Genomic DNA, 20893 nt, shown 5'->3' on the forward strand with positions numbered 1-20893 from the left:
TCCAGAAACTGAGCTCTTGGGTGACCTTTTTTTTTTTCTTTTGGTTACACTGCGTGGCTTATGGGATCTTAGTTCCCCAACCAGGAATTGAACCTGGGACCTGGCAGTGAACGGTACAAATCCTAACCACTGGACTGCCTAGGGAGTTTCCTCGGGTTCCCTTGAGGGAGCGCTGAATGTTTGCCTGAAGCGGGCCTGAGCCGAGGGGACAGTCACAGTGTACCGTCAGTGCGGCCACACTGTTTGGTGCTGGGCCACAGGCTCTGGGCAGGTTCCTCAGCCCGGGAAGAGGCTGCAGACCAGCATCTGACAGCTCCACAGTGACTGTGAATTCTTCAGCAAGGGTAGGTTTTCCCCTCTAGCACAGGGATCGGCAGACTGCAACCCCCGTGCCACAGCCAGCCTGCTGTTTTTGCATCACCTGTGAGCCAAGAGTGGTTTCAGCCATTTTTAAGTGAACATAAATCAAAAGAATAATATTTTGTGACACTTGAAAATCATGCAAGATTCAAATTTCATTGTCTATAAATAAAGTTTTATTGAAATACAGCCATGCCCATTCATTTATATATTGTCCAATGGCTGTGTTCACACTGCAACAGCAGAGTTGAAAAAGCAGCTACATAGACAGGTCAGAAATATTTACCGTCTAGTCCTTCATGCAAAAAGTTTTCTGACCCTGTCCTAGCATGAAAGGTTAGCTGGCAGTATGCTGGAAGGGCATGTGCTGTAAGGGAGTTGGTGCTGGTGTTTGGTTGTGACTTTTCTAGAGCTTTCTACCACCAGTTTCTCGAGAGTGCAAAAATGACTAATTTTTTCTGTTTTTCTAACAGCAAAAAGTTGTGAACACACAGTGTGGCTATGACGTCAGGACTCAGGTGAGAGCCCTCATGTTGCATGTGAATTTTAAATTCTTTAGGTCTATTCCCCAGGGTCTGACTCCCTGATTTAGCACAAGTGCAAATTGGATGGGAAAGCCAGGGGAGACTTAAGGAGCCAGAGGTGCCGCCTAAGCTGGGAACCAGGCAAGCTTGGAACCAGTACACACGTGTTCATGCATACATCCTCCCGAGAACAACGATGCCTGTGATTTCAGACTCTGTGAACCGCAATCCCCAAATCTAGCAGTTGCTACATGAGTGGAAAGAGGTCAGATGGAAGTTTGGGAGAACAAAGGCTATATGTTTGAGAAGAGGCTCCTTGGAATCCTAGGAGGTATCTGTTATCTATGGGTCCAGGATGGAGCTGCAGGAGCGTATGGCTTGGTCCAGCTGCCGAGTGGAGACAGTGGCAGCAGGGCAGGAGTGGGGCTCAGTCCTCTAAGGGCTTCAGGCTGCAGGGAGTGTCCGTTCGGATGTGAAGAGGTGAGGCCTCACCCAGCCCTTGCTCTGATGGCCTCTGTTGCTGTGAATGACAGCTGGTCTGAAAGAGAGGGATCTCGGGGAACCTGCAGGCACCCCTCCTATTGGCCGTGGACACTGGGGATATGACCCTCCTGTTTGGGAAACCTCAGCTTCCTCTGCAGTGAGCTCGACTTGACAGGGGTGGGCCTGTGTCAGCATCAGCCTCTCCAGTGAATGAATTTTGTCACCATTTGTATTAGTTGCTAGGGCTGCCATAACAAAGCGCTCGGGCTGTGTGGGAACAGAGGTTTACTTTCTCACAGTTCTGGAGGTTAAAAGTCTGGGATCAAGGTGCCAGCAGGGTTGGTCCCTTCTGAAACTGCTCTCCTTGGCTCGGATGATCTTCTCTTCCCTATGTCCTCCAATGGGCTTCCCTCTCTATGTCCTAACCTCTTCTTAGGGGACCTCAGTCATGCTGGACTAGGGCCCACTCCAGTGACCTCATTTTAATGTATTTACTTCTTTTTACAAGTACAGACACACTCTGAGGTCTTGGGGGTTAGGACTTCAACATACAAATTTTAGGGGGACATAATTCAGCCCCTAACACCGCTAACAAATGAATGTTCTGTCAGCGTTTCATGAGTGATGCTGATAGGGGAGGGGGGCCGGAGCTGGTTGCTGTGTGGGGAGGTGGGTGGGGACATAGGGACTGGCTGTGGCCCATCCCTGTGTGCTTCCTGAGCCTCCACTTGGGGTCAGGATTAGAAAGAGCTGGCCAGCGTGTGACCACTTATGCAGGCTCTGCTTCCTGGAACCAGTCTCCCATGGGCTAGGGGACACGATCTGAGAAGCTCCTTCCCTTCCCTCTGCTGACTCAGAAGACACTGAACCCTCTTCTCCCAGTTTCTCTCTTTGAGGCACATCATCTTTCCCCTGCACCTCCCAGTCTGCTCCCCTTTCTCCAGATACGGGCTGTGGAGTGTGTTGATCTTGAAATCTGTGGAGACCCTCACAGAAAAAGTTAAAGATCACAGTGAGGGAGCCTTTATTTTCAGGCTGCAAGGAGTGTCCGCTCAGATGTGAAGAGGTGAGGCCTCACCCAGCCCTTGCTCTGATGGCCTCTGTTGCTGTGAATGACAGCTGGTCTGAAAGAGAGGCAGGTTATAAAGTGCAGACTGTCCAGGGAGGGGCAGAGGCCAAGGCCAGTCGATGTACTTCTCCTGCAGAGTTCTGTCTGTCCGTCTGTCCTCGGCGCCTTCCTCCCAGATCCCTCTTTCCCCACCGAGCTTTGCCCTGCCCTTGGTGGGAGCCCTCTAGAAAACCAAGGTGGGGACAGCCTGAGTGTCATAGGCTCAGGGCACTGTTGTGTCTCCCTGCAGCTGAAGAGCAAATGGGATGAGTCCATCTTCACGAAAGGCTGCATCCAGGCGCTGGAGAGCTGGCTCCCGCGGAACATCTACATCGTGGCTGGCGTCTTCATCGCCATCTCACTGCTGCAGGTCTGTCCCCACCGCCTGTGTAGCTTCCTCTCCTGCCGTGTAACCACACCTGTCCCCTTGAGCCGGATTTCACATGGGGAAAGACGCTGGTGGCTGGGGGTGCCCCAGGCGGGGAGTGAGTAGGCTGGCTAGTGTCTGCCGGGAGAAGAACTAGCTAGAGAAAGTCAAGAATTCAGTGAATCAGAGAAACCAGGAGCTTTCCAGTACTACCCAGGGCTTGGAGGAGAAGCCGGCAGCCTTGTGAGCAACTTCTGAAGCAACCGAGGCTGCTGCTCTTTGGAAAAACACACCGTTTAGAAAATGTACAGCTCTGACCTTTCCTGGAAGGAAGGTCACTGACATGGACTCAGGGTCACCAGCTGTCCATGCCCTTTTCCCTCCTTTGCTCAGTGGCTGGTTGATCTCAGAGGAAGGCTGAGAGACAGAAGCATCGGGAAAAGAAAACAAAACAAAAAAAACTTGCTTGCAAAGCAGGCAAGAACTCAGACTTAAGAAGGAGTGGCTCATCAAATACCAACCACAACAAGAACTTAAAACTGGGGAAAAAGCCAATTTCCTCAGGTCACCGAGTTCACATTAGTCTGTTCTTGGTAGAGAAACATCATTCTTCCCACCCGGTAATCCCAGTCACTGAGGTCAGAGTGTAGCTTCAGACATCGGCACAGCCCAGGTCAGAGACAACCTCGTATTTATTGTAGAATCCAGGTTTACGGGAAATGTTCAAGATTTGTTATTTTGGGAATCAGAACCAGTCAGTGACCCTGTCATTTCCAGTTTCACCCAGGGCACAAAGCGTGTTGTGGTTTGCGGTCTGGGACATGCAGGGTCATATTGCAAGCAGGCCAGAGTGTCCCTTGTGCTTCTGCGGAGCTGCTGTTTGCCCCTTCCAGGCTCTTGGGACATGGCAAAGCAGACCCCAGGCTCCTTTGTCTTAACTGTGGGTGGGTCTCCGTTGGTGTATGCCCGGTTGCTGCTCTCTGTCCTCAGCCTCTGCGGGCAGGTGTGGGGGTGATGGGCAGTGTGGGGTACCCTCTCCAGCATGCCCTCTGGGCCCCTATGCTAACGGCCGCTGCCTCTGCTGCCCTTTGTTTCCAGATATTTGGCATCTTCCTGGCGAGGACCCTGATCTCAGACATTGAGGCGGTGAAGGCAGGCCACCACTTCTGAGGAGCCGGAGGCAGGCAAGCAGAGCTGAGCCACACCGTGGAGGCGGCAGCCCTTCACCACCATTAGCGTCATATCCACAGGGAGAGAAGCAGAAGCACCTGGCCGGAGCCGGCACCCCGCCTTCAGCATCCGCGTGACGTGACGTCTGTTTCTGCTTGCCGGTGTTGAAGACCGAGGGGCCCCCTGTCACCCACTCAGACTTGTGACTGACACCCCCACGGGGGTCCGCCCGGAGTCAGAGGCTCCGTCTTTAAGTGGGGGAGGTGACTCTGAGGGACCGACGGCTCTGGTGGCTGCACCCTGGCCTCCATCGCACATGTGGTTGGTGCTGGCCTCGGGGGCAGCCCCATCTTCTGTGGACCTCCGAGTGCCAGCGGGGCCTGCGGTGTCTGCACACGTCGGGGGTGTGGGCAGGATCCTCAGCCACATCCAAGTGAAGTAAGCCTGAGCCAGCACGTGGCTGGGGCCACGGGAGTGCCTCGTCCCCTGTCCCCTCCAGCCCCCCAGGACGGGAACTGCTCCAGCCTAACAGCATTATGCCCTGATGGCACGGGGGGTGGAGGGGGTGGCGGTGGGCATGGCTTTCCTCTTGAGCGTCAGCTCTCCTTTTCCTAAAGTGTGTAAATAGTTTATTTATAGGGGTAAGAATGTCCTCACACCACGTCTTCATTTCCTCTGGCATTCTCCTCTCAGCAGCCTTACGCGGTGTCTGGGACTGACGCCATCCCTTTCAGTCCCCTGAGTGTCTCACGAACCAACTCCATCAGCTTCTCCTCATCATCGCTCCTCACCCAGCTACACTCACATAACTTCCCCTTCGTCTACGTGCCCCCAACACGCATACCGTCACTCCCCTCCCCACTTGGCGTCACTGTCTTCTGGTCTTGGTGCTACTGAAACTGTTACCCAGAACTTGAATCCTGACCCTGCTCTACTGCTAAGCGAGGGAACCCTAGCCACAGACGGCCAGCCGGAGACCTCTGGCCAGGGCTCCTCTCCAGGCCTCATTCTAAGGGCCGGCTGGCCGGCCTGGCATTTTTTTTGCCCCTCCTTGGACAGAGAAGCCCTGTAGCCAGCCCCTGAGCTGAGCCATGGACCCCAGTCTGCAGCTGGATAGAGGCTCATATATTTCATTGAAGACTTTCATGGTGACCCTCCAACCCCTGAAAGGGATATCTGTGGTCATTGTGTCCACCCTTCATGTCAGGGTTTATTGGGGGCTTGCTTTTGGAAATGAAGCCTGATGTCCTGAATAACTTCCCGGGGGAAGCTGGGATGTCTGTGCAGCTTTGGCTGGGCTACACTCTAATGCCTCTCTAGATCTTGTTCTACCAGTTCTGTCCTTGTTCAGGGATGGAGCGCTACCTTCACTTACTTGCCGAAGTGTACATGCCAGCGTGGTGTATACTGGTGGGTGTTTGTTGATGATGTTGGTTTTGTTGTTTTTTTACAATTTTCTCTGTAGACTAGGGGAAGAAGAATGCTTGTGTTTTTAGGAAGTGTGACGCTTTTCTTTGACTGCCAAACTCTTTTATGGAATATATCTTTATATTAATGCTGTTTGATTGTTTTTGTTTGGGGTCATATCAAGGTGGCATTAAGCACCTCGGTGGTAAACTTGGTTGCCAAGGGAACCAGTGGGATTGGGTGTAAGTAAGCACCACAGGAAGGGAGCCGGTTGACACAACCTGAAATAAATTTCATCAGGTGATTTTTTCCTTTTAGATTCCATGTGCCACTTCCAGTGGTTGCTTGGAGGTTATGATAGAGCAAGCAGGCTTGCTCAGCTGTAAGCACAGGGACTTTGACTCTGTAGGCCCAGAGGAAATGTTATTTTAGGTCATAAGCATACAGCCCCAGGTGGTAAGGTCCAAGCAAAAGAGCCTGGGAACACTGGGCTGGAATCTGAGACTGCGTGAGCTGTGTGTCCTAGACCTGCTGGCCCACCTGTGGAGAGAGTTAGCGGCTGTGCCCACCTTGCCAGTGCGTCTGATCCAGCCCGCCCAGCGGGGGTCCGTGTCCGCAGGCTCTCACTGCTGGTGTGTGTGCACCGCAGCTGTTCCTCGACAGCCCTGCCGTTCCGTCTATTCAGGTGGACCTGGTGACCCCTTGCAAATATCTTCACAGGTCCCAGCCCAGTTCAGGGTGAAGTTTACCTACCTGTGACTTTTTTAGAGTTGGGTTTGTTTCTTTATTTTACAGAACTTGCTGACCACTTTCAGGCATCTCTTCTGATTCTGAGTTGTGTGGAGGGTAGAAAAGAAATGCAGGCTAAGGAGTGCTGACATGGCATCTCCAACGCTCTGGACTCTCCGCAGAGCCACAGTGCAACCTCCCGACATAGGCCAGCCTGTGCCTCTGGGTGTCCCCTCCTGCACTCCCCTCCGCCCCCCCCCCCCCCCCCCCCCCCCCCGACTCTTGCTTGAAAGTTTCAAGGTCTTTGCTTATCCTTCCTGTGACTCTCCTGTCCACCTCCTCCTCCTGGAACTGCCACGCTATTATCTTTCCCACTTGCTGTCCTTCTTGTCCCATCCCACATATCCACCTCCCAGAAAGCTTGCCTACCAGCTCTGTGCTGCCCCGCTCCAGCTCTCCTTCCCAGGAAGCTGCTTGTCTGGCTCTGTCCACCTCCCGCCACTACCCACTGCTTTTCTCACTTGCCTGGAAGCCGCTCAGCCCAGTCACCAGACTCAGTGCCTCTCTCTTGGCCCCTGCGGCTCCTGATGCCCCGGACCACCCCATCCTCAAAGTCCTCTGCTTCTGCCGCCCAAGCTCCCAGGTGCCTGGCCCTCCTGCCCACCCTGTCCCACCTCTCAGCACCCGTCACACTCAGCAGTCTCCTTGGGCTCCTCCGACCCTCAGGCAGGGCGTGGGCGGGGCAGGAAAGCCATCTGTGCTGGTGCTTGGCTGGACTAGGTTTCCCCACATGAATAACAATAAAAATGAGTGGATCCAGACCTTCCTGGAACAAAGGAAGTACTCAGAGTACCTAACAGTTAAAAGCTGATTGAGTCCCCAGATCAGCTCTGGAGGAGCCATTTTTGTGTCCAAAACACAAGAAAGGTAAGTTACCAGTTGACATTGGAAGAGGTGGATTGAAACTCTGGGAGCCTTGCCCTTGAAGGAGATTTGGTGCCTGTGAGCCTTGCTTCTGAACCACTGATTGGTGACTGCTGAGGAAAACCAGCACCAAGGGCAAGGCTGTGAGAAGTATCAGTTTCCTGACGATGATCCAGTTACTGAGCTCTGTGGCAGGTTGACAACCATCTGGAGAAAGTCAGTGAAGATCCCCAGCTCTGTACCTGGATCTGGGTGCCTGGTTGAGTTTGGGGGGCCTTTGGGAGAGCATGACATCATCCCAAAGGACCTCTGTCCCACCCTGGGCTAGAGGCCCTGGTTTTGAGCAGTAGCTCACTCCCTTTCATAACCAGAGCTGCCATCTGGGCAGCTTCCTTACCTTCTTGAGCAGCAGCCTCACTCCCCTCCATGACCAGAGCGAGCCTGGTGGGCAGTGAGGAATCGGGCATCGCTTTCTCTCCCAGAGATACTACTTGGGGCTGCTACTGGGGCAGTAATGGGCATGTCTGGGAGTGTAGGCCACTGCAATCTCAGGGACCCAGGAGGAGAGAGCTCCTCAGAACAGGAGACTGGGTCAGAGCCAGCGGAGGAGGGATTGAGTCTCAGCAGTGGGAACCACCTAATTGCCTCTTGGCTGGCAAGCTCAGTGTGGACTGCAAAAAAGGGGGAGGAGATATTGCAGTGGTCCCAGGACATCCTTCTGCCCAGGTGTCCGGAGCTCAGCCAGGTCACCTCTGGGTCCATTGCCCTCAGCTGTCCTGGGTGAGTGGAGTGGCTGTTTGACCTTGGGTGGGTGTTTTCTAGCTCTAGGGTCATCCACAGGGTTTGTAGGCTGTCTGCCCCCAAACTGGTAGCCTGTCCCCAGGGACCCACCTTGGTACAAGCCCTTGCATGTGCTCATCTGCCATCCAAGAGGATGCTGCCCAGCCTTCCACGGCAGACTGGGCCTCCTGCAGCACTGTTCTTTATCTGGGCGCTCTCTCCAAAGATTCAGAGAACTGTATACTGTTAGTGCCTGTAAACTCAGCAAGACCTGGTTTATCCTCCTCAGATTAAACCCAGGTCTCCTGCATTGTAGGTGGATTCTTTAACATCTGAGCCACCAGAGAAGCCTTCAAAGACTACAGTAAAGATATATTCATTCTCAGAATGCTTTTAGGGTCTCCAGGGCACCTCAGGACAACCTGACATGGGCAATATAATACAGCGACTGTGATACATCTTTGGGATTCAAATGGATACTGTTGTGATGACCTCGCCAGTTTTAGAGATTCCAGTTTTGGAGAAGGAGGAAGTCTGCCTCTCACAGGTCTCGGAGAGTTCTCTCTTCCTCTGTTTTCTTGCCATGCTCTGCATTTTGTATGTCAGCAGAGGCCTCAAAAGCATGGTTTAATAACTACCAAATTATCACCTAAGATTCTAATCCTATCACCTCAAATGACTTTTAAACTAATCTTTCTCTATTTTTTCAGTATAAGTCGAGACAGTCCAAGCATAAAGCAAGTGTGTGCTCTGTTCCCCAGTGACATCCACCATAAAGTACCCTCCTCAGAAATGTGCATGCATGTTCAAGTATCTTTTCCACACAAACGAGAATTGTGTTTTGCAATGAGTTCTACTTACTATATCTCAGAAATATTTCTCCATGGCCGAGTACCCGTCCGCAATGCATTATCACAGTCCACTGCAGGACTGCCATGAATGAATGAACCTAGTTTTAGAATGGGGATTGTGTTTACAGTCACAGGTAACAGAAAACCCAATTCAAACTGACCGAAACAATGAAGGGAGGTTTTTGGCTCCTGAACCTGGAAAGTCCAGAGGCGGGTGAGTTTCAGGGTTAGGTCTGAGTGACTCAGTGATGCCAGCACTGAGGATCTTGTTTCCTTTCCTGTCTGCCCCACCTGTCACGGTGTTCCTATCACCCAAGGCAGAGGGAGGCAAGACCTCACCATGAACCACCTGGAGCCTCTGAAGAGGGCGGCATGGTGGTAAAGCCACTGAGGGGATCCCCCCCACCAGCCCCCTGTGTTTGTTCATCCCACTGAAGTGCCGTGGTGGGGGAACCAGACTCCTGTAGAGGAAACGGACATGGGAAAGGCTGCCAGTCACCCCTATTACACTCCTATGGATAAACATTTTGGTTACAGGGTGTTTTGTTCTTACAAGAGCTATTAAGAACCCCACTGTATCTTATTATTAGAATTACTTCCAAGAAGGTTTTTGTATGGAAAACATATTTTAAAGAAATTCTCCAGGGAGGTGGGCTGCCGTCGTAATGAGCAGCTACTCAGGGCTGGGGTGTGCCTGTGCTGCCTGGCTGTTGAGTGGTGCTGGTGGCCTGAGCACCTGGGATATACGGGCTAGTTCTGGAGTGAGGGCTGGTGGGCAGGGGATGGGTGATGTGTCCTCCAGGAGCCTGTGGCCTGCGACAGCACAGCTTCCACAGGGAGGCTGAGCAGGGTGGCCCTGCAATCCACCTTTGCCTTCGGAGACAGCTGGTCCTGTGAGAAAGCAGTGGTTTGAATGGCATCCTTGTGTACAGATGAGGACATGTGCGCTGGAGATCCAGGGCCGCCCTGAGGTTGCCAGGGAGGGAGCTGCAGAGCCCGGCAGACCAGCCTGCGATGGGGCTTTGGGGTCCAGGTGGCTCGCTGCCTGACTGCTGGGTTGACCCCCTTCTAGAGAAGGGCAGATCACCCTGATGGGCTCAGCCTATTGGTTTGGCCACTTCACCAGACAGGTAGATATGTGCCAGAGGCAAAACTAGATAGTGAGCCCAGGGTAGGTGGGGAAGCGGGGGCGGTCTTGGCTCTGAGGGTGTATTCCCGCGGAGACCGAGTGGGGTCGCCATTGCTTGGCTTCCTTTGTATTACCAGGCTCTCTGCTCTAGATTAAGGCCTGTGCTTCAGTGAGCTCGGGCTTGAAAACAAACACCCCAAACACACACGTACATACAAACCCCAAACACCTCAGTGCCTCAGCTTCTTCATTTCTCAGGTGGAAATCATTTGAGGTCTTGATTTCACAAGGTTTCTGGGAGAATCTGATGAGTTTGTGTAGAGGAGAGAGCGAGGTAAACTTGAAGGGTGTTATCAGATGCCCAGCCACCTACTACTCATGAGCCTTGTAGCCTTTGGCCAGTTATTTAACCACTTTGGGTGTTTTTTGTGAAAAACACCTCCAACATGAGGTTGTTTCAAGGTTTAAATGAGATGAGGTGGTCATCTAAGCATTTTAACATAGGTTTAGATGGATTACTTAGTAGGCACCCCTCACAACTGCTAATGCAATCACTGAGTTATATCTAACTAGCAGTGTTCTTGCCTGGAGAATCCCAGGGACAGCAGAGCCTGGTGGGCTGCTGTCTATGGAGTCGCACAGTCGGACACGACTGACGTGACTTAGCAGCAGCAGTAGTCCCCACCAGGCTCAGCTGCCGGGTTATGGGAAACAGCTCAAGCTCCCAGCCAGGCTGAAGTGACAAGCCCCACTTCCTTGTCCTTTTAAGAACAAGGCTTAGGTCTGTTGGGGGCTCGGCTGGTATTTGGGGTTCAAGGTCTGTTTGCTTTCTGTGTCATGGTGGTGGGGAGGCAGAAGACTGGGTTTCTTCTTGCTGGTAGTGTGGATCCTCCAGAAACCAACACAGCCTGAGACGTAGCTCCTGAAGCCCCCAGAGGAAGCAGTGTTCCTCTCAGGCCAAGGGGCCCAGCAGAGGGCCACAGCCTGCCTGCAAGAGCTCTTGAAGGGATGATCTGGGGGAGACCGGCGAAGGAGCCTGGGGTAAATGAGCTTGGACGAAAAAGAAGAACCTGAATAGATGCTCTGAAACTAGCAGGATGACATGTTTGGATAGGATGGGAAGGCTCCTGTGGTTGGAGACCGTATTTGGTTCCATTCCAGGCAGGGAGAACAGAGATGAGAGAAGTGCTGGGACCCACCCTAGGCCTCAGAGTGAGGGGCTGAGTCCAGCAGGGGGGCCTGGAGCAGGCCTGAAGCCAAGGCCAGGAGGTGGTCCGTGCACCTCCCACCTTGACAAGTGAGTGTGTCCAACCCAGACGCAGGATGGCCGCGGCAGGACTGGAGGCACTCGTGTGTGTGTGTGTGTGTGTGTGTGTGTGTGTGTAAGACATGTGCGCGCAGTTCCTCTGTACTAGCCCAGGTCCCCAGGAGGAAATCTTTGTTTCTAAGACCTTCTGGATTTTATTTATAGCCCTAAGGTCAGGAGGGCAGCCAGTTAACAGTGTCTTAAGACTGTTCTAAGGCACATGAGCCCAGCAGTCTCACCTTCGGGCTCCACCTCGTGGCGGCACCTTCTTCTGGGCCACACCATCCCCTCTCTCCTAGTCCTCACCGCCCAGCCATTTCAGCCTTACTGTGCCTTTGCAGGGAGCCCGGGGTTGCAAGCTTTGTTTGTAGGCGATTTTGAGAGTCCAAGCAGTCATCATCAGCTGGGGCTGGGAGGAGGGCTGTGTTTTCTTTTTAGTTTTAGATCTGTTCTTGCTTTGTTCTACTTTTAAAAGTCAGCACAGCTATGATCATACATGTGGAGAACTGACCTTTGGGAGGGACTGAGCACCCTGTTGCTAGAGGTAGGCAAACCCAGGCTGGACACCTCCTGTTGGGGGTGATATGGGTGGGGCTGCCGGGGGGGGGTTGCCCTGCATGGCAACTCTTCTCATTCCTGAGAGGCCTTCTTTCCTGTGTATTTTGTCAGATTATTTTTTTTGAATGCGGCATCACTCATCTAAATGTTAAACATGCACGTGTGAAAGATTTAACTCATTAATTAATCGATGGATCTGGTAAGATTAACAAGCAATTCAAAGGAGAAATTGCAGTGGACTGTAAATCTATACAGAGTAAAGGAATGTTGAGACTGGCCTTTTTTCAGGGGGAAAATGTCAATGGTCATTCCCTTTTCCTGGAGGATCATTCAAATATACTATATGCATGTCCATAAACAAGAAGTATTTTGCATTAACTACAACTTAAAGAGTTGCAAAACAGCTCAAAGGCAGTGAAATTTGAGAATCAGGATCAGATAACTGAAGGCTGTGCTCTAAACCAGGCAGAGGTTTCCACCCACGATCTCCTGCTTATTCCAAATTTCCTTCCACTTCTTGTTTCTCTGGCAGAGTTCACTTTTTAAAAAATAGGACCCATTCAGGAAGTCCAAAGGAGCCAACTTCTCACTGTGAAGTGGAGCCAGGGGATGAGGGTGTCTCCTGGGTGCCCTTGGTCAGGGCCAGCCACTATCAGAGGGGTCCTAAGGGAACTGGCTGCCTTCTCAGTGGGGACTGGATGGCTCCGGTCGTCTGCTGCCCAGAGAGCCCACTGTCAGCAAAGCCGCTTTAGACCCATGGGGTCACCTACTCCTGCAGACATGTAGAATTTGTCTTCTGTTCCTCCAATTGTAAATCTCAGTCATATCCCAAGTTACCCCTTCCAGTCTCGCCCATCTAAGCTCAGGGGACCACTATTGCCCGTTGGCTAAATCCAGGCCACAGCCTGGATTTGAGGGCTCCTTGAGGGATGATCCAGGAGTGTGGGATCACCAGGGCCCTGAGAATGAAATTGGCTCCTCCACAGTCAACAGAACATCTGGTCACCTCTTCTAAAAGTTAGACATCTCACGTGCATCTGAATCTCTTTCCAAGCATAACTGCATTTTGAAGTGAGCTTACCTCCCCTCTCTGTGGATCTTAAAACCATTCTTGGAAGCTGCAGGGGGTGGGGGTGTCTTGCAGGATTCTCATATAAAAGAGAATCTATGAGGATGTTCTAAGAAGCTGGGGTGTGGGGGCCCAGTCCCCGGCTGGTGAACTCCCCTCCTTCCTCCGGGCAACACAATTCTTACCCCTGGCCAAGGTGTGCGTTAAAAGTTTTCAACTGTGTTTTTGTCTCTTTCTATATCCCACCCCCCACCTTCCTCCACCCCAACTCTGTACGGGGACAAATGTCAGTCACTGGCCTTGGAGGCAGCAATACCGGTGAACGTCCACGTGGTTCTCAGGAATGAGGCTGGAATGGGCTCATCTAGGACCAATATTCGTTCCTTCTGTTCCAAGTATCTGCTGCTCAAGGGCAACAGTCAGATAGCCTCACTAAAAGACCTACTTTGGGCAACACTGCTGGGCAGGTGAGGTATGTTTGGCGTTAGAGGAAGCGGAACACGTGGGTGCCGCGCATGCTGAGTAGCAGAACTGGGTTGATAGCCCAGGATGTCTACTCCAAGGACTGTTCCCACCCTGGCTGAAGACCCCAACTCACAGGACACAATCCGTGAGCAGAGAAGGGGCAGATGTGGGGGGCCACACACGGATGTGGCCTAGTGTGGAGGCAGCACAGTGGCAGTGAAACAGACAGGGACTGGGGACCATTTCCTCTGTAAAGTGGTGATACGGATTATAACACTGCAGCTTCAGCAATGGTGCGATGATTCTCTACGTGTGACCCCCTAGACCAGCAGCTGTGGTGTCACTTGGGAACTCGTTAAACATGCAAATTTTGTGGTCCCGCTCTGGGCCTGTGGTATCAGAAACTCAGGAATAGAGCTCAGCAGTCACTGTTGTAACCAGCCCTTTGGTGGTTCTGGGGCATCCCCGATGACTCAGACGGTAAAGAATCTGCCTGCAATGCAGGAGACCCAGGTTTGATCCCTGAGTCAGGAAGATCCCCTGGAGAAGGGAATGGCTACCCACCCCAGTATTCTTGCCTGGAGAAATCCATGGACAGGGGGGTTGCAAAGAGTCGGACGTGACTGAGCAACTAACACTTTCACTTCCACTTGGTGATTCTAACACAGGTTCAAGTTAAAAGACCACTGCATTAGAGTCAGGATAGACTAACCATTATGGCAAATATCCCCTAAACCTTGATGGCTTTAAAAAATACATGTTTTTTGCTCATGTCACAGTCTCTGGTGGAGGGCCGAGGGGTTGGGGTGGCAAATACTCTGCTCCACACAGTCTTTCAGGGACCCGGACTCCTTCCATCTTGTGACCCCACCCTCCGATAGGGCTTTGAAGGCTCTAGTCTAGTCAGCTGGTGGCTGGAGCGGGGAAGAGGGTGAGGACCCAGTGAGGGAGAATCTTAGGAAAGAGGCCTGGATGCTTGCACATCACTCGTGCCCAAAGCCACGTTAAGCTGCCAGGTCAAGGTCTCTGTATGCCCAGGAAGAAGAGGCGAGGCTAGATATTGAAGGACACCAGCCATCTCTACTCTAAGTCCCACAGCTTGGGGAAGTGAGGATTGGGGCTGGAATCCCCCTTTGTAGGGAACTGAGGACCCAGCCTGTGGGAGGCTGTTTGCCTAGCTCACAGCCTCTGCTCAGCCTTCTCACTGCTCCCAAAAGCAGCCTGGAGGTGGCGGTCGCTTCTTCAAGCTGAATGGCATGTGGGATCCCACAGGGACAGATGTGGTCTGTGGGCAGATGGTGGCAAGGAGCAGGAGGCACATGTATTTTTGTCCATACCCACCAGGAGTGACCACTGGGGAGGTGAGACACCACTGCATGGCCCCAGAAGGACTGTTCAGCTCAGAACAAGAACCCAGAGGGTGGAGGTGGAGGATGAAAGGGCAGAACCTGTTAGGGCTCACTAAGACTTAGGTTTAGGTCCTGGATCATTAGCAGCTGTCAACTTTGACAACAAAATTGACCTTTGAATAATAAAACTGTCTGCCTCATAATCTTATTCTAAAAATTAAAGAAGTTAGGAGAAGAAAGGCCTTATCACAGTGCCTGTGGCCTCATGGTGGGCATGCAGGAAGTATTGGGAGTGATCTCTGCTCGCTCTTCTGGGCCCAGATAGGAGCCCAGGGCTCCCTGGAGTTCTCAGGTACTTATAGGGTGGGGGCAGTGCTGCTCCTCTCCACTGGGCGGGACAGGCTAGGGGCCTGGTGGGGCCAGGCCTGTGGTTTGGAGGTGACTCTGCAGCTGAGAGAGGCAGCAGGCAGGCCTGGCCGACATGTGGTCTTTAGTCAGGGGACCTGGGGAGGGCTGTGTGGGCGACTGCCCATAGCACAAGCCTGTTTGCCATCTGCGGCCTCAGAGTCGCCTCCTGCCCTTTGAGTTAATAAGAATCAGTCCTGGACTGACACTGAGTCAATCTGTTATACTTGTGCTGAGTGGCCTGGTTCCAGGGGGATTTGGATGGAGTCAAGCATTTTCTAATTAGCAGGACTAGGGCTCCTGGAGAGGTTTAGGGAGCGGGAGTGCAGATGAGCGTAGGTTGTCTGTGATGGAGAGGGGGCAGCCCGCTCAATATTCCCTCCACCTGAGGACCCAGAGCTCCCTGCTATACGAGCGGTGTGCAGCCCAAAGGACTCGGCATCCAGTGAGCCAAGGATCATTTCTGGAAACTACCTTTTTTTTGCTGTGTCACTGGCTTTCTGGGGGAGGTGATGGAAGGGGGGCTGGGCAGCAAGGAGGTGGGATGGCTGCCATCAAAGAGAGAGCAGAGCCCAGGAGGGACCTCCAGTGGTAAATGGGCCATCAGAAACAGCCCTTAGAGAGGGTCTGGCCCAGGTCCTTGGTGTCATGTCCAGTCCACCCCTGTGGCATCCTTGGCAAGACAAATGCAGGACTAGCCAAGTAACTGGTCGTAATGACCTTAACGGAGAGGAGGTGAAGCGGAAGGGGACTCTGATAACAGGGAGGGTGGGGTAGTCTCAGAGAGGCATGGGGCCGTGGGGATATGACCAGACTTCACACTGCCCCGTGTTTTCTCTCCATCAGTGTCTCCACCTCTTGGAATGCTGGTGCATTCCTGGACTCCCCGAGTGCTGGCAGCCACAAGTTCAAACTGTAGTAGAAAATCAGCTGATTTCTGCTTGTTTTGTGTATCAGTCCCAGGCTCAGGAAACACGCCTGTGCAGGATTTAGGACTTCCTGTAAACCAGAAGGAATCTGGGGACATAGAATTAGCTCCCAACACCCACCACCCCCGCCTAGTATGTTGATTCACCAAGTTAGTGAGGAACTCAGTCCCATATTAAGGAGCAGGAAACAACTCCCCTTGCCACCTACTGTGAGCCTGGCCACATGGCTCTGACATAACTTACCGCACCCACTGAACGCTGATCAAAGCCTTGTGCAGAGACCTGATTACCCAAGAAGCTCTGCGCCACTGGAAGGTCAGGTCTGGCTGGCTGCAACCCTGGGCTCTGAAGCTATAATCACAAATGTGTGTGCCTGTGCTTTTTATTTAACATCAGCATTGGTATTCTCAACCTGTGTACTCCGACCCCAGCAATTCCATGGTGGGGAAAGCCCCAAGCTCTGCTCATGAACTCTGCTAATACCTGGCACTCGCGCCCACATGCCTTCCACTACTATGTCCCATTAAAGTTCACTTTTTTTTCTTTTTTAAATAAATCTCACAACAAGCGTTTTATGAGTTAAATCATTTTGATGAAGATCTGGGGCAGAGTGGTCCACCGTCTCAGGTGTGTGGCCGTCGCTTTGCTTCTTCCCCTGCCTCCTGTGGGCTCAGAGATCCTGGTTTTCAGTCCTGGAGCAAGTCAGCTCACCACAGCTTGGCCTCCCAAATGTGCATATCTAAACCTAGCATGGTTTCCAGAAGTTCATGGGCCGCTCCTTTTTTTTTTTTTTTTTTTTCAGGATTTACTTATTTATTTTTGTATGTGCAGGATTTTCGCTGCTGTGCGGGCACTTCCTCTAGCTGTGGAGAGCGGAAGCTGCTCTCTAGCTGTGGTCCCCGGGTTTCTCACTGCTTTCTTATTTCTCTTGTTGCAGAGCATAGGCTCTAGGCACGTCCGCTTCACTAGTTGTGGCTCATGTGCTTAGTCGCCTGCGGCATGTGGGATCCCAGTTTCTGGACCAGGGATCAAACCCATGTCCCCTGCATGGGCAGGTGAATTTTTAACAACGGGAGCACTAGGCAAGACTCTGTGCCTTTCCTTTTATTAGGACCTGTCTACTCTCTTTAGAAGGCACTGGGGGTTAAAATACTCTTTGTCCTGATACAGTAGGCTGGGAGCACCCTACACATGATTTTCCCCTAGTAATATATCACGATTACCCTTTTATGCCAACAGATATGCTCAACGTCAGTTCTAATGTCTGTATAGGATTTCATTCTATAGACTCACCATGATTTATTAATCTAAGCCCCTTTTATTGAATCCACCTGTTATTTTGAAGTTTCCCACGATTATGACTAATTACGCAGTAGTTATTCTTTTGCATGTCACAGAAGCCCTAAGGTCATGACCCTTGAGGGCTATCCTGGTACAATCACAGGTACCAAGCAAGGATCTGGCTAATTGTCCCAGCTCTGTTTATTGAATAAATAGCCATCCTCTCCTTCACCCTGTTATTAGGTGTCAGTTGGGTCACATTCTAATTATATACGTATTTGGATCTGAGTATCGGCTGTCTCAGGTTTCCCTGCTGGCTCAGTGGTAAAGAATCCGCCTGCAATGCAGGAGACTGGTTTGATCCCTGGGTTGGGAAGACCCCCTGGAGAAGGAAATGGCAACCCAGTCTGGTATTCCTGCCTGGAAAATCCCATGGACAGAAGAACCTGGCAGGCTGCAGTTCATGGGGTTGCAAAAGAGTCAGACACAGCTTAGTGATTAAACAGCAACAACTGCGCTTTCTTATTTCAATCTATCTGTTTTTTTGTGTGTGTGTGTCAGGACTGAAATGTTTGTTTTAGAAGTCTGAATACTGGCAGTAGAGAGTTCAACATTCCACTGTATTTTCTAGACCGTTCTCATCTGTTCATTCATTTGGCTAACTTGGGAAACACTTTATCAAAGTGTCTTGCCCACATACCAGTTAAATTTCAGGTTTGGCTTGAAACTGTAGAAATAGATGAATTATTTGGGATTGTATTAGTTATGCTTCGCTGCAGGACACATTATCCCAAAGTTCAGCAGCTTGAAATAGCACTTATCCATCTCACACCCTGTCTGAGGGTCAGGAAACTAGGAACAGCGTGGCTGGGGGATGCTAGCTCAGGATCTCTCGTTAGGTTGCAGTGAAACTGTTGGCTGCGGCTGCAGTCTTATCTGACCAGATCCTCCGCCACTCACGTAACTCTTGGCAGGAGACTTCAGTTCCTTGACATGTAGGTTTTGTAATGCGGTCTCCCCGGAGTGAATGCTGAGAGAGAGAAGAAAAGAGAGAGAGGAAGGGAGAGAACCCGAGGAGGAAGCAGAAAAATCTTTTATAACCTAATCTCAGAAGTGACAGATGGTCACTTCTGGTGCATGCCATTATTGATCACACAGACGACCCTGGTATGTGTGAGAGAGGCCACCCGAAGTCACGGATACCAGGTGTCCGGGATCATCGAGAACCATCTCGAAGGCTAACTAATACAGAGGTGAACTGAACATGCTACGCCGCTGCAGCTGTTCAACTGTGAACGCGGTGTGTCCCTACACCAACTCGAATCCTCGGTGTGCTCTCAGCGAGGATTTTTACTTTTTTTCACATAGGTCCACACAATGTTTGTTAAATTTATTCGCAGTGTTTCACATCTGGTTCCTATTGTGAACTGGATGTCTTTCATATTGTATTTTCTAAGTGGCTGTTGCACTCATACAGGGACACTATTGATTTTTATGGCCATGATTTTTCAGGGGAGCTTAAGGGGTAACAAAGCAGAAACTCCTCTAGACTGTCACTGAGCCTTTGGATCACAAAACAGAGACCAGATAAGATCCTAAATGTGCTCTTGGGACCAGTTTCCCCAAGTGACTGCGTGCCAGGGAGGTGGGAGGAGAATGTAGGGAAGGTCCTCCTGCAGTCTGTCTTTACGTGGTGCTCAGGGCTGCCTGAAGTCAAGATGATGGGGTTCTCTGACCATGACTTGACTCTGCCTTTAAGGGAGCCCTGTGGTCAGGGCCTGGGGGGAAAGCCAGGGCAAGTGGCCAGTCCACCTAATGCCCCAGAGACTTAGCCCATCTGCCCACGACTTCCAGGTATGAATCTCCAATAGCATCTCCCCAGAGCCCTGTTCTGCAGCGTTTACACAGCCTCTGGTCAATTCCCACATGAATGTTCCATCATCCATTCTCATTTCTAGTAGCTACAGTGTTTATCCAGCACCTGCTGCACACCCAACAGACCTCTCAGCACTGGGGATCAGCAGAGCAAGTGCCCTTGTGATGCTTGTTACAAGTAGGGAGAGAGAGACAACACCAAACCAACTGTAAAATAGTCTTTAACAGAGTAAGTGATATGGGAATAGATAGAGCAGAATAAGGGAGGCTTCCCCGGTGGCTAAGCAGTAAAGTTTCCACCTGCAGTGGAGGAGATACAGTAGACACTGGTTCAGTCTCTGGGTTGGGAAGACCTCCTGGAGGAGGAAGTGGCAATCCACTCCAGTATTGTCAACTGGGAAATCTCATGGACAGAGGAGCCTGGTAGGCTACAGTCCACGGGGTCACAAAGAGTCGGACATGACTGAGCGTACGCGCAACCAAGGAAGGGTCGGGAATATAGACGAGCTGAAAGTTTGAGCAAAGACTTGAAGCGGGTGAAGGAGCTAGCTGGGGCCTGGGCAGAGGGAACAGCCAGTATAAGGGAGGGAGTGTGTATTTGCGGAAAGCTGAGAATGGGGGTGCTGGGTAACAGGGACTTTGGGAGGGGTGTAGCTGGGAGGAGGCAGATTCTGTAAGCCTTGGACTTCGAGTGAAACAGGAGCCACTGCAGGGTTTCAAGTAGAGGAATGATGTGATCTACATTTTAAAATGGTTTTAGATGTAAGCAGATGCCTGATAGGAAACTCTGGGCCCTTGGTCCCCACTGGCCATGCTGCTACAGTCCTCATCACCCCCCTCATAGCCTTTGGCCAGAGTCCGCTGACTTCTCCCAACCTCCTGCTCTTCTGTCTCAGAGAAATGTCTCCAAGCCCTTATGCAGCTCAGGAACCTCTGGTGACAGGAAGGATTATCCCTGCCAAGGTTCTGGCCTTCCTGCTAGGACGGTCTGGCTTTGTCAGCATGTCCCTCTTTGAGGGTGGGTGCCAGTGTGGGCAAGAGTGTGCATGTCCTGTCCTGTGTCCAGAGGCCAGTTTTCTTGGGGCACATTCCAGCACTTCTCAAATATATTTATTTCACTCATAGTTATTATATATCTTACTCACTGTATAAAGCAATACAGAATGGTCTAAAGTGGGCTTCCACCCCCTTCCAACAAGAAGGCAAGGAACCATGTGTGTCTTCTTTCATATTCTTCCTTTGTTTACACGAAAACAATCAAACATAGAATTTTAAACATGGATTGCACGATGCACAATAGTCTGAGTGTCACCTTTCCATTTTTCTGCCCTGGACATTTTCCTCGGCCAAAGCAGACATATAGACTCCATTCTTTGTGACAAGAGTCGGTGTTCCTCATTAGGCCACTCCCCACCCCACTGAGGGACATTCGGGTGGTTTCCAGTTACTTTCGTAAGAACATTGCCTACGTGCACCCTGCCCCCAGAGGGAACTGCGTTAGTATGCAAAGTTAAACACATCACATCAGCCGATGAAAAATGAAAACAAAATAAAACCAGTTGGAAGGCGGTAAAGGGCCAAGTGTAAATACCCCTGGGACTCCTCACCTGGTTCGTTTCCAGTCGCTGGGCGCTGTCTCGGCGGGAACTGCCACGGGCTCCTTTGGTCTGCGCTGCCGCCGCCTTAGCGTCCGGGCTCTGGACCGCCGTGGTGAACTAGAGCAGCGCGCCAGCGGCGGGAAGGGGTCCACCGGGGCGCAGACCCCGGGCCGTCCCGGCGCGCTTGGCCGGCGCTAGCTGCTTGCTCTCCTGTCTGGCTCTCCCA

At 51.7% G+C, this 20893-nt stretch overlaps 1 protein-coding gene and 1 long non-coding RNA gene across 10 annotated transcripts in view; one reads left to right on the forward strand and one right to left on the reverse strand.

Moving 5' to 3' along the window:
• The window catches only part of TSPAN14 (tetraspanin 14), a 54169-nt gene extending 48597 nt beyond the window's left edge, over positions 1-5572 (forward strand). For 5 of the 9 annotated variants that reach the window (XM_060406388.1, XM_060406389.1, XM_060406385.1 and 2 more), the window contains exons 7-8: positions 834-878; positions 2726-5572. In XM_060406388.1, coding sequence (XP_060262371.1) covers positions 834-878; positions 2726-2968 — 288 coding nt within the window. In that variant the 3' untranslated portion in view covers positions 2969-5572. The remainder of the gene's footprint in view (positions 1-833; positions 879-2725) is intronic. The other 4 variants (XM_004021526.5, XM_060406390.1, XM_012105424.4 and 1 more) reach the window with 1 other exon arrangement.
• LOC105605028 (uncharacterized) lies at positions 514-20883 on the reverse strand. Its single transcript, XR_001024649.5, has 2 exons — positions 20677-20883; positions 514-18224 (listed from the first exon to the last, which is right to left on the reverse strand). It is a non-coding gene; the product is annotated as an uncharacterized LOC105605028 (long non-coding RNA).
• Positions 20884-20893: the final 10 nt, after the last annotated feature.

Source organism: Ovis aries, chromosome 25, assembly GCF_016772045.2.
Source record: "Ovis aries strain OAR_USU_Benz2616 breed Rambouillet chromosome 25, ARS-UI_Ramb_v3.0, whole genome shotgun sequence".
In the NCBI taxonomy this organism is placed as follows: Eukaryota; Metazoa; Chordata; class Mammalia; order Artiodactyla; family Bovidae; genus Ovis; species Ovis aries.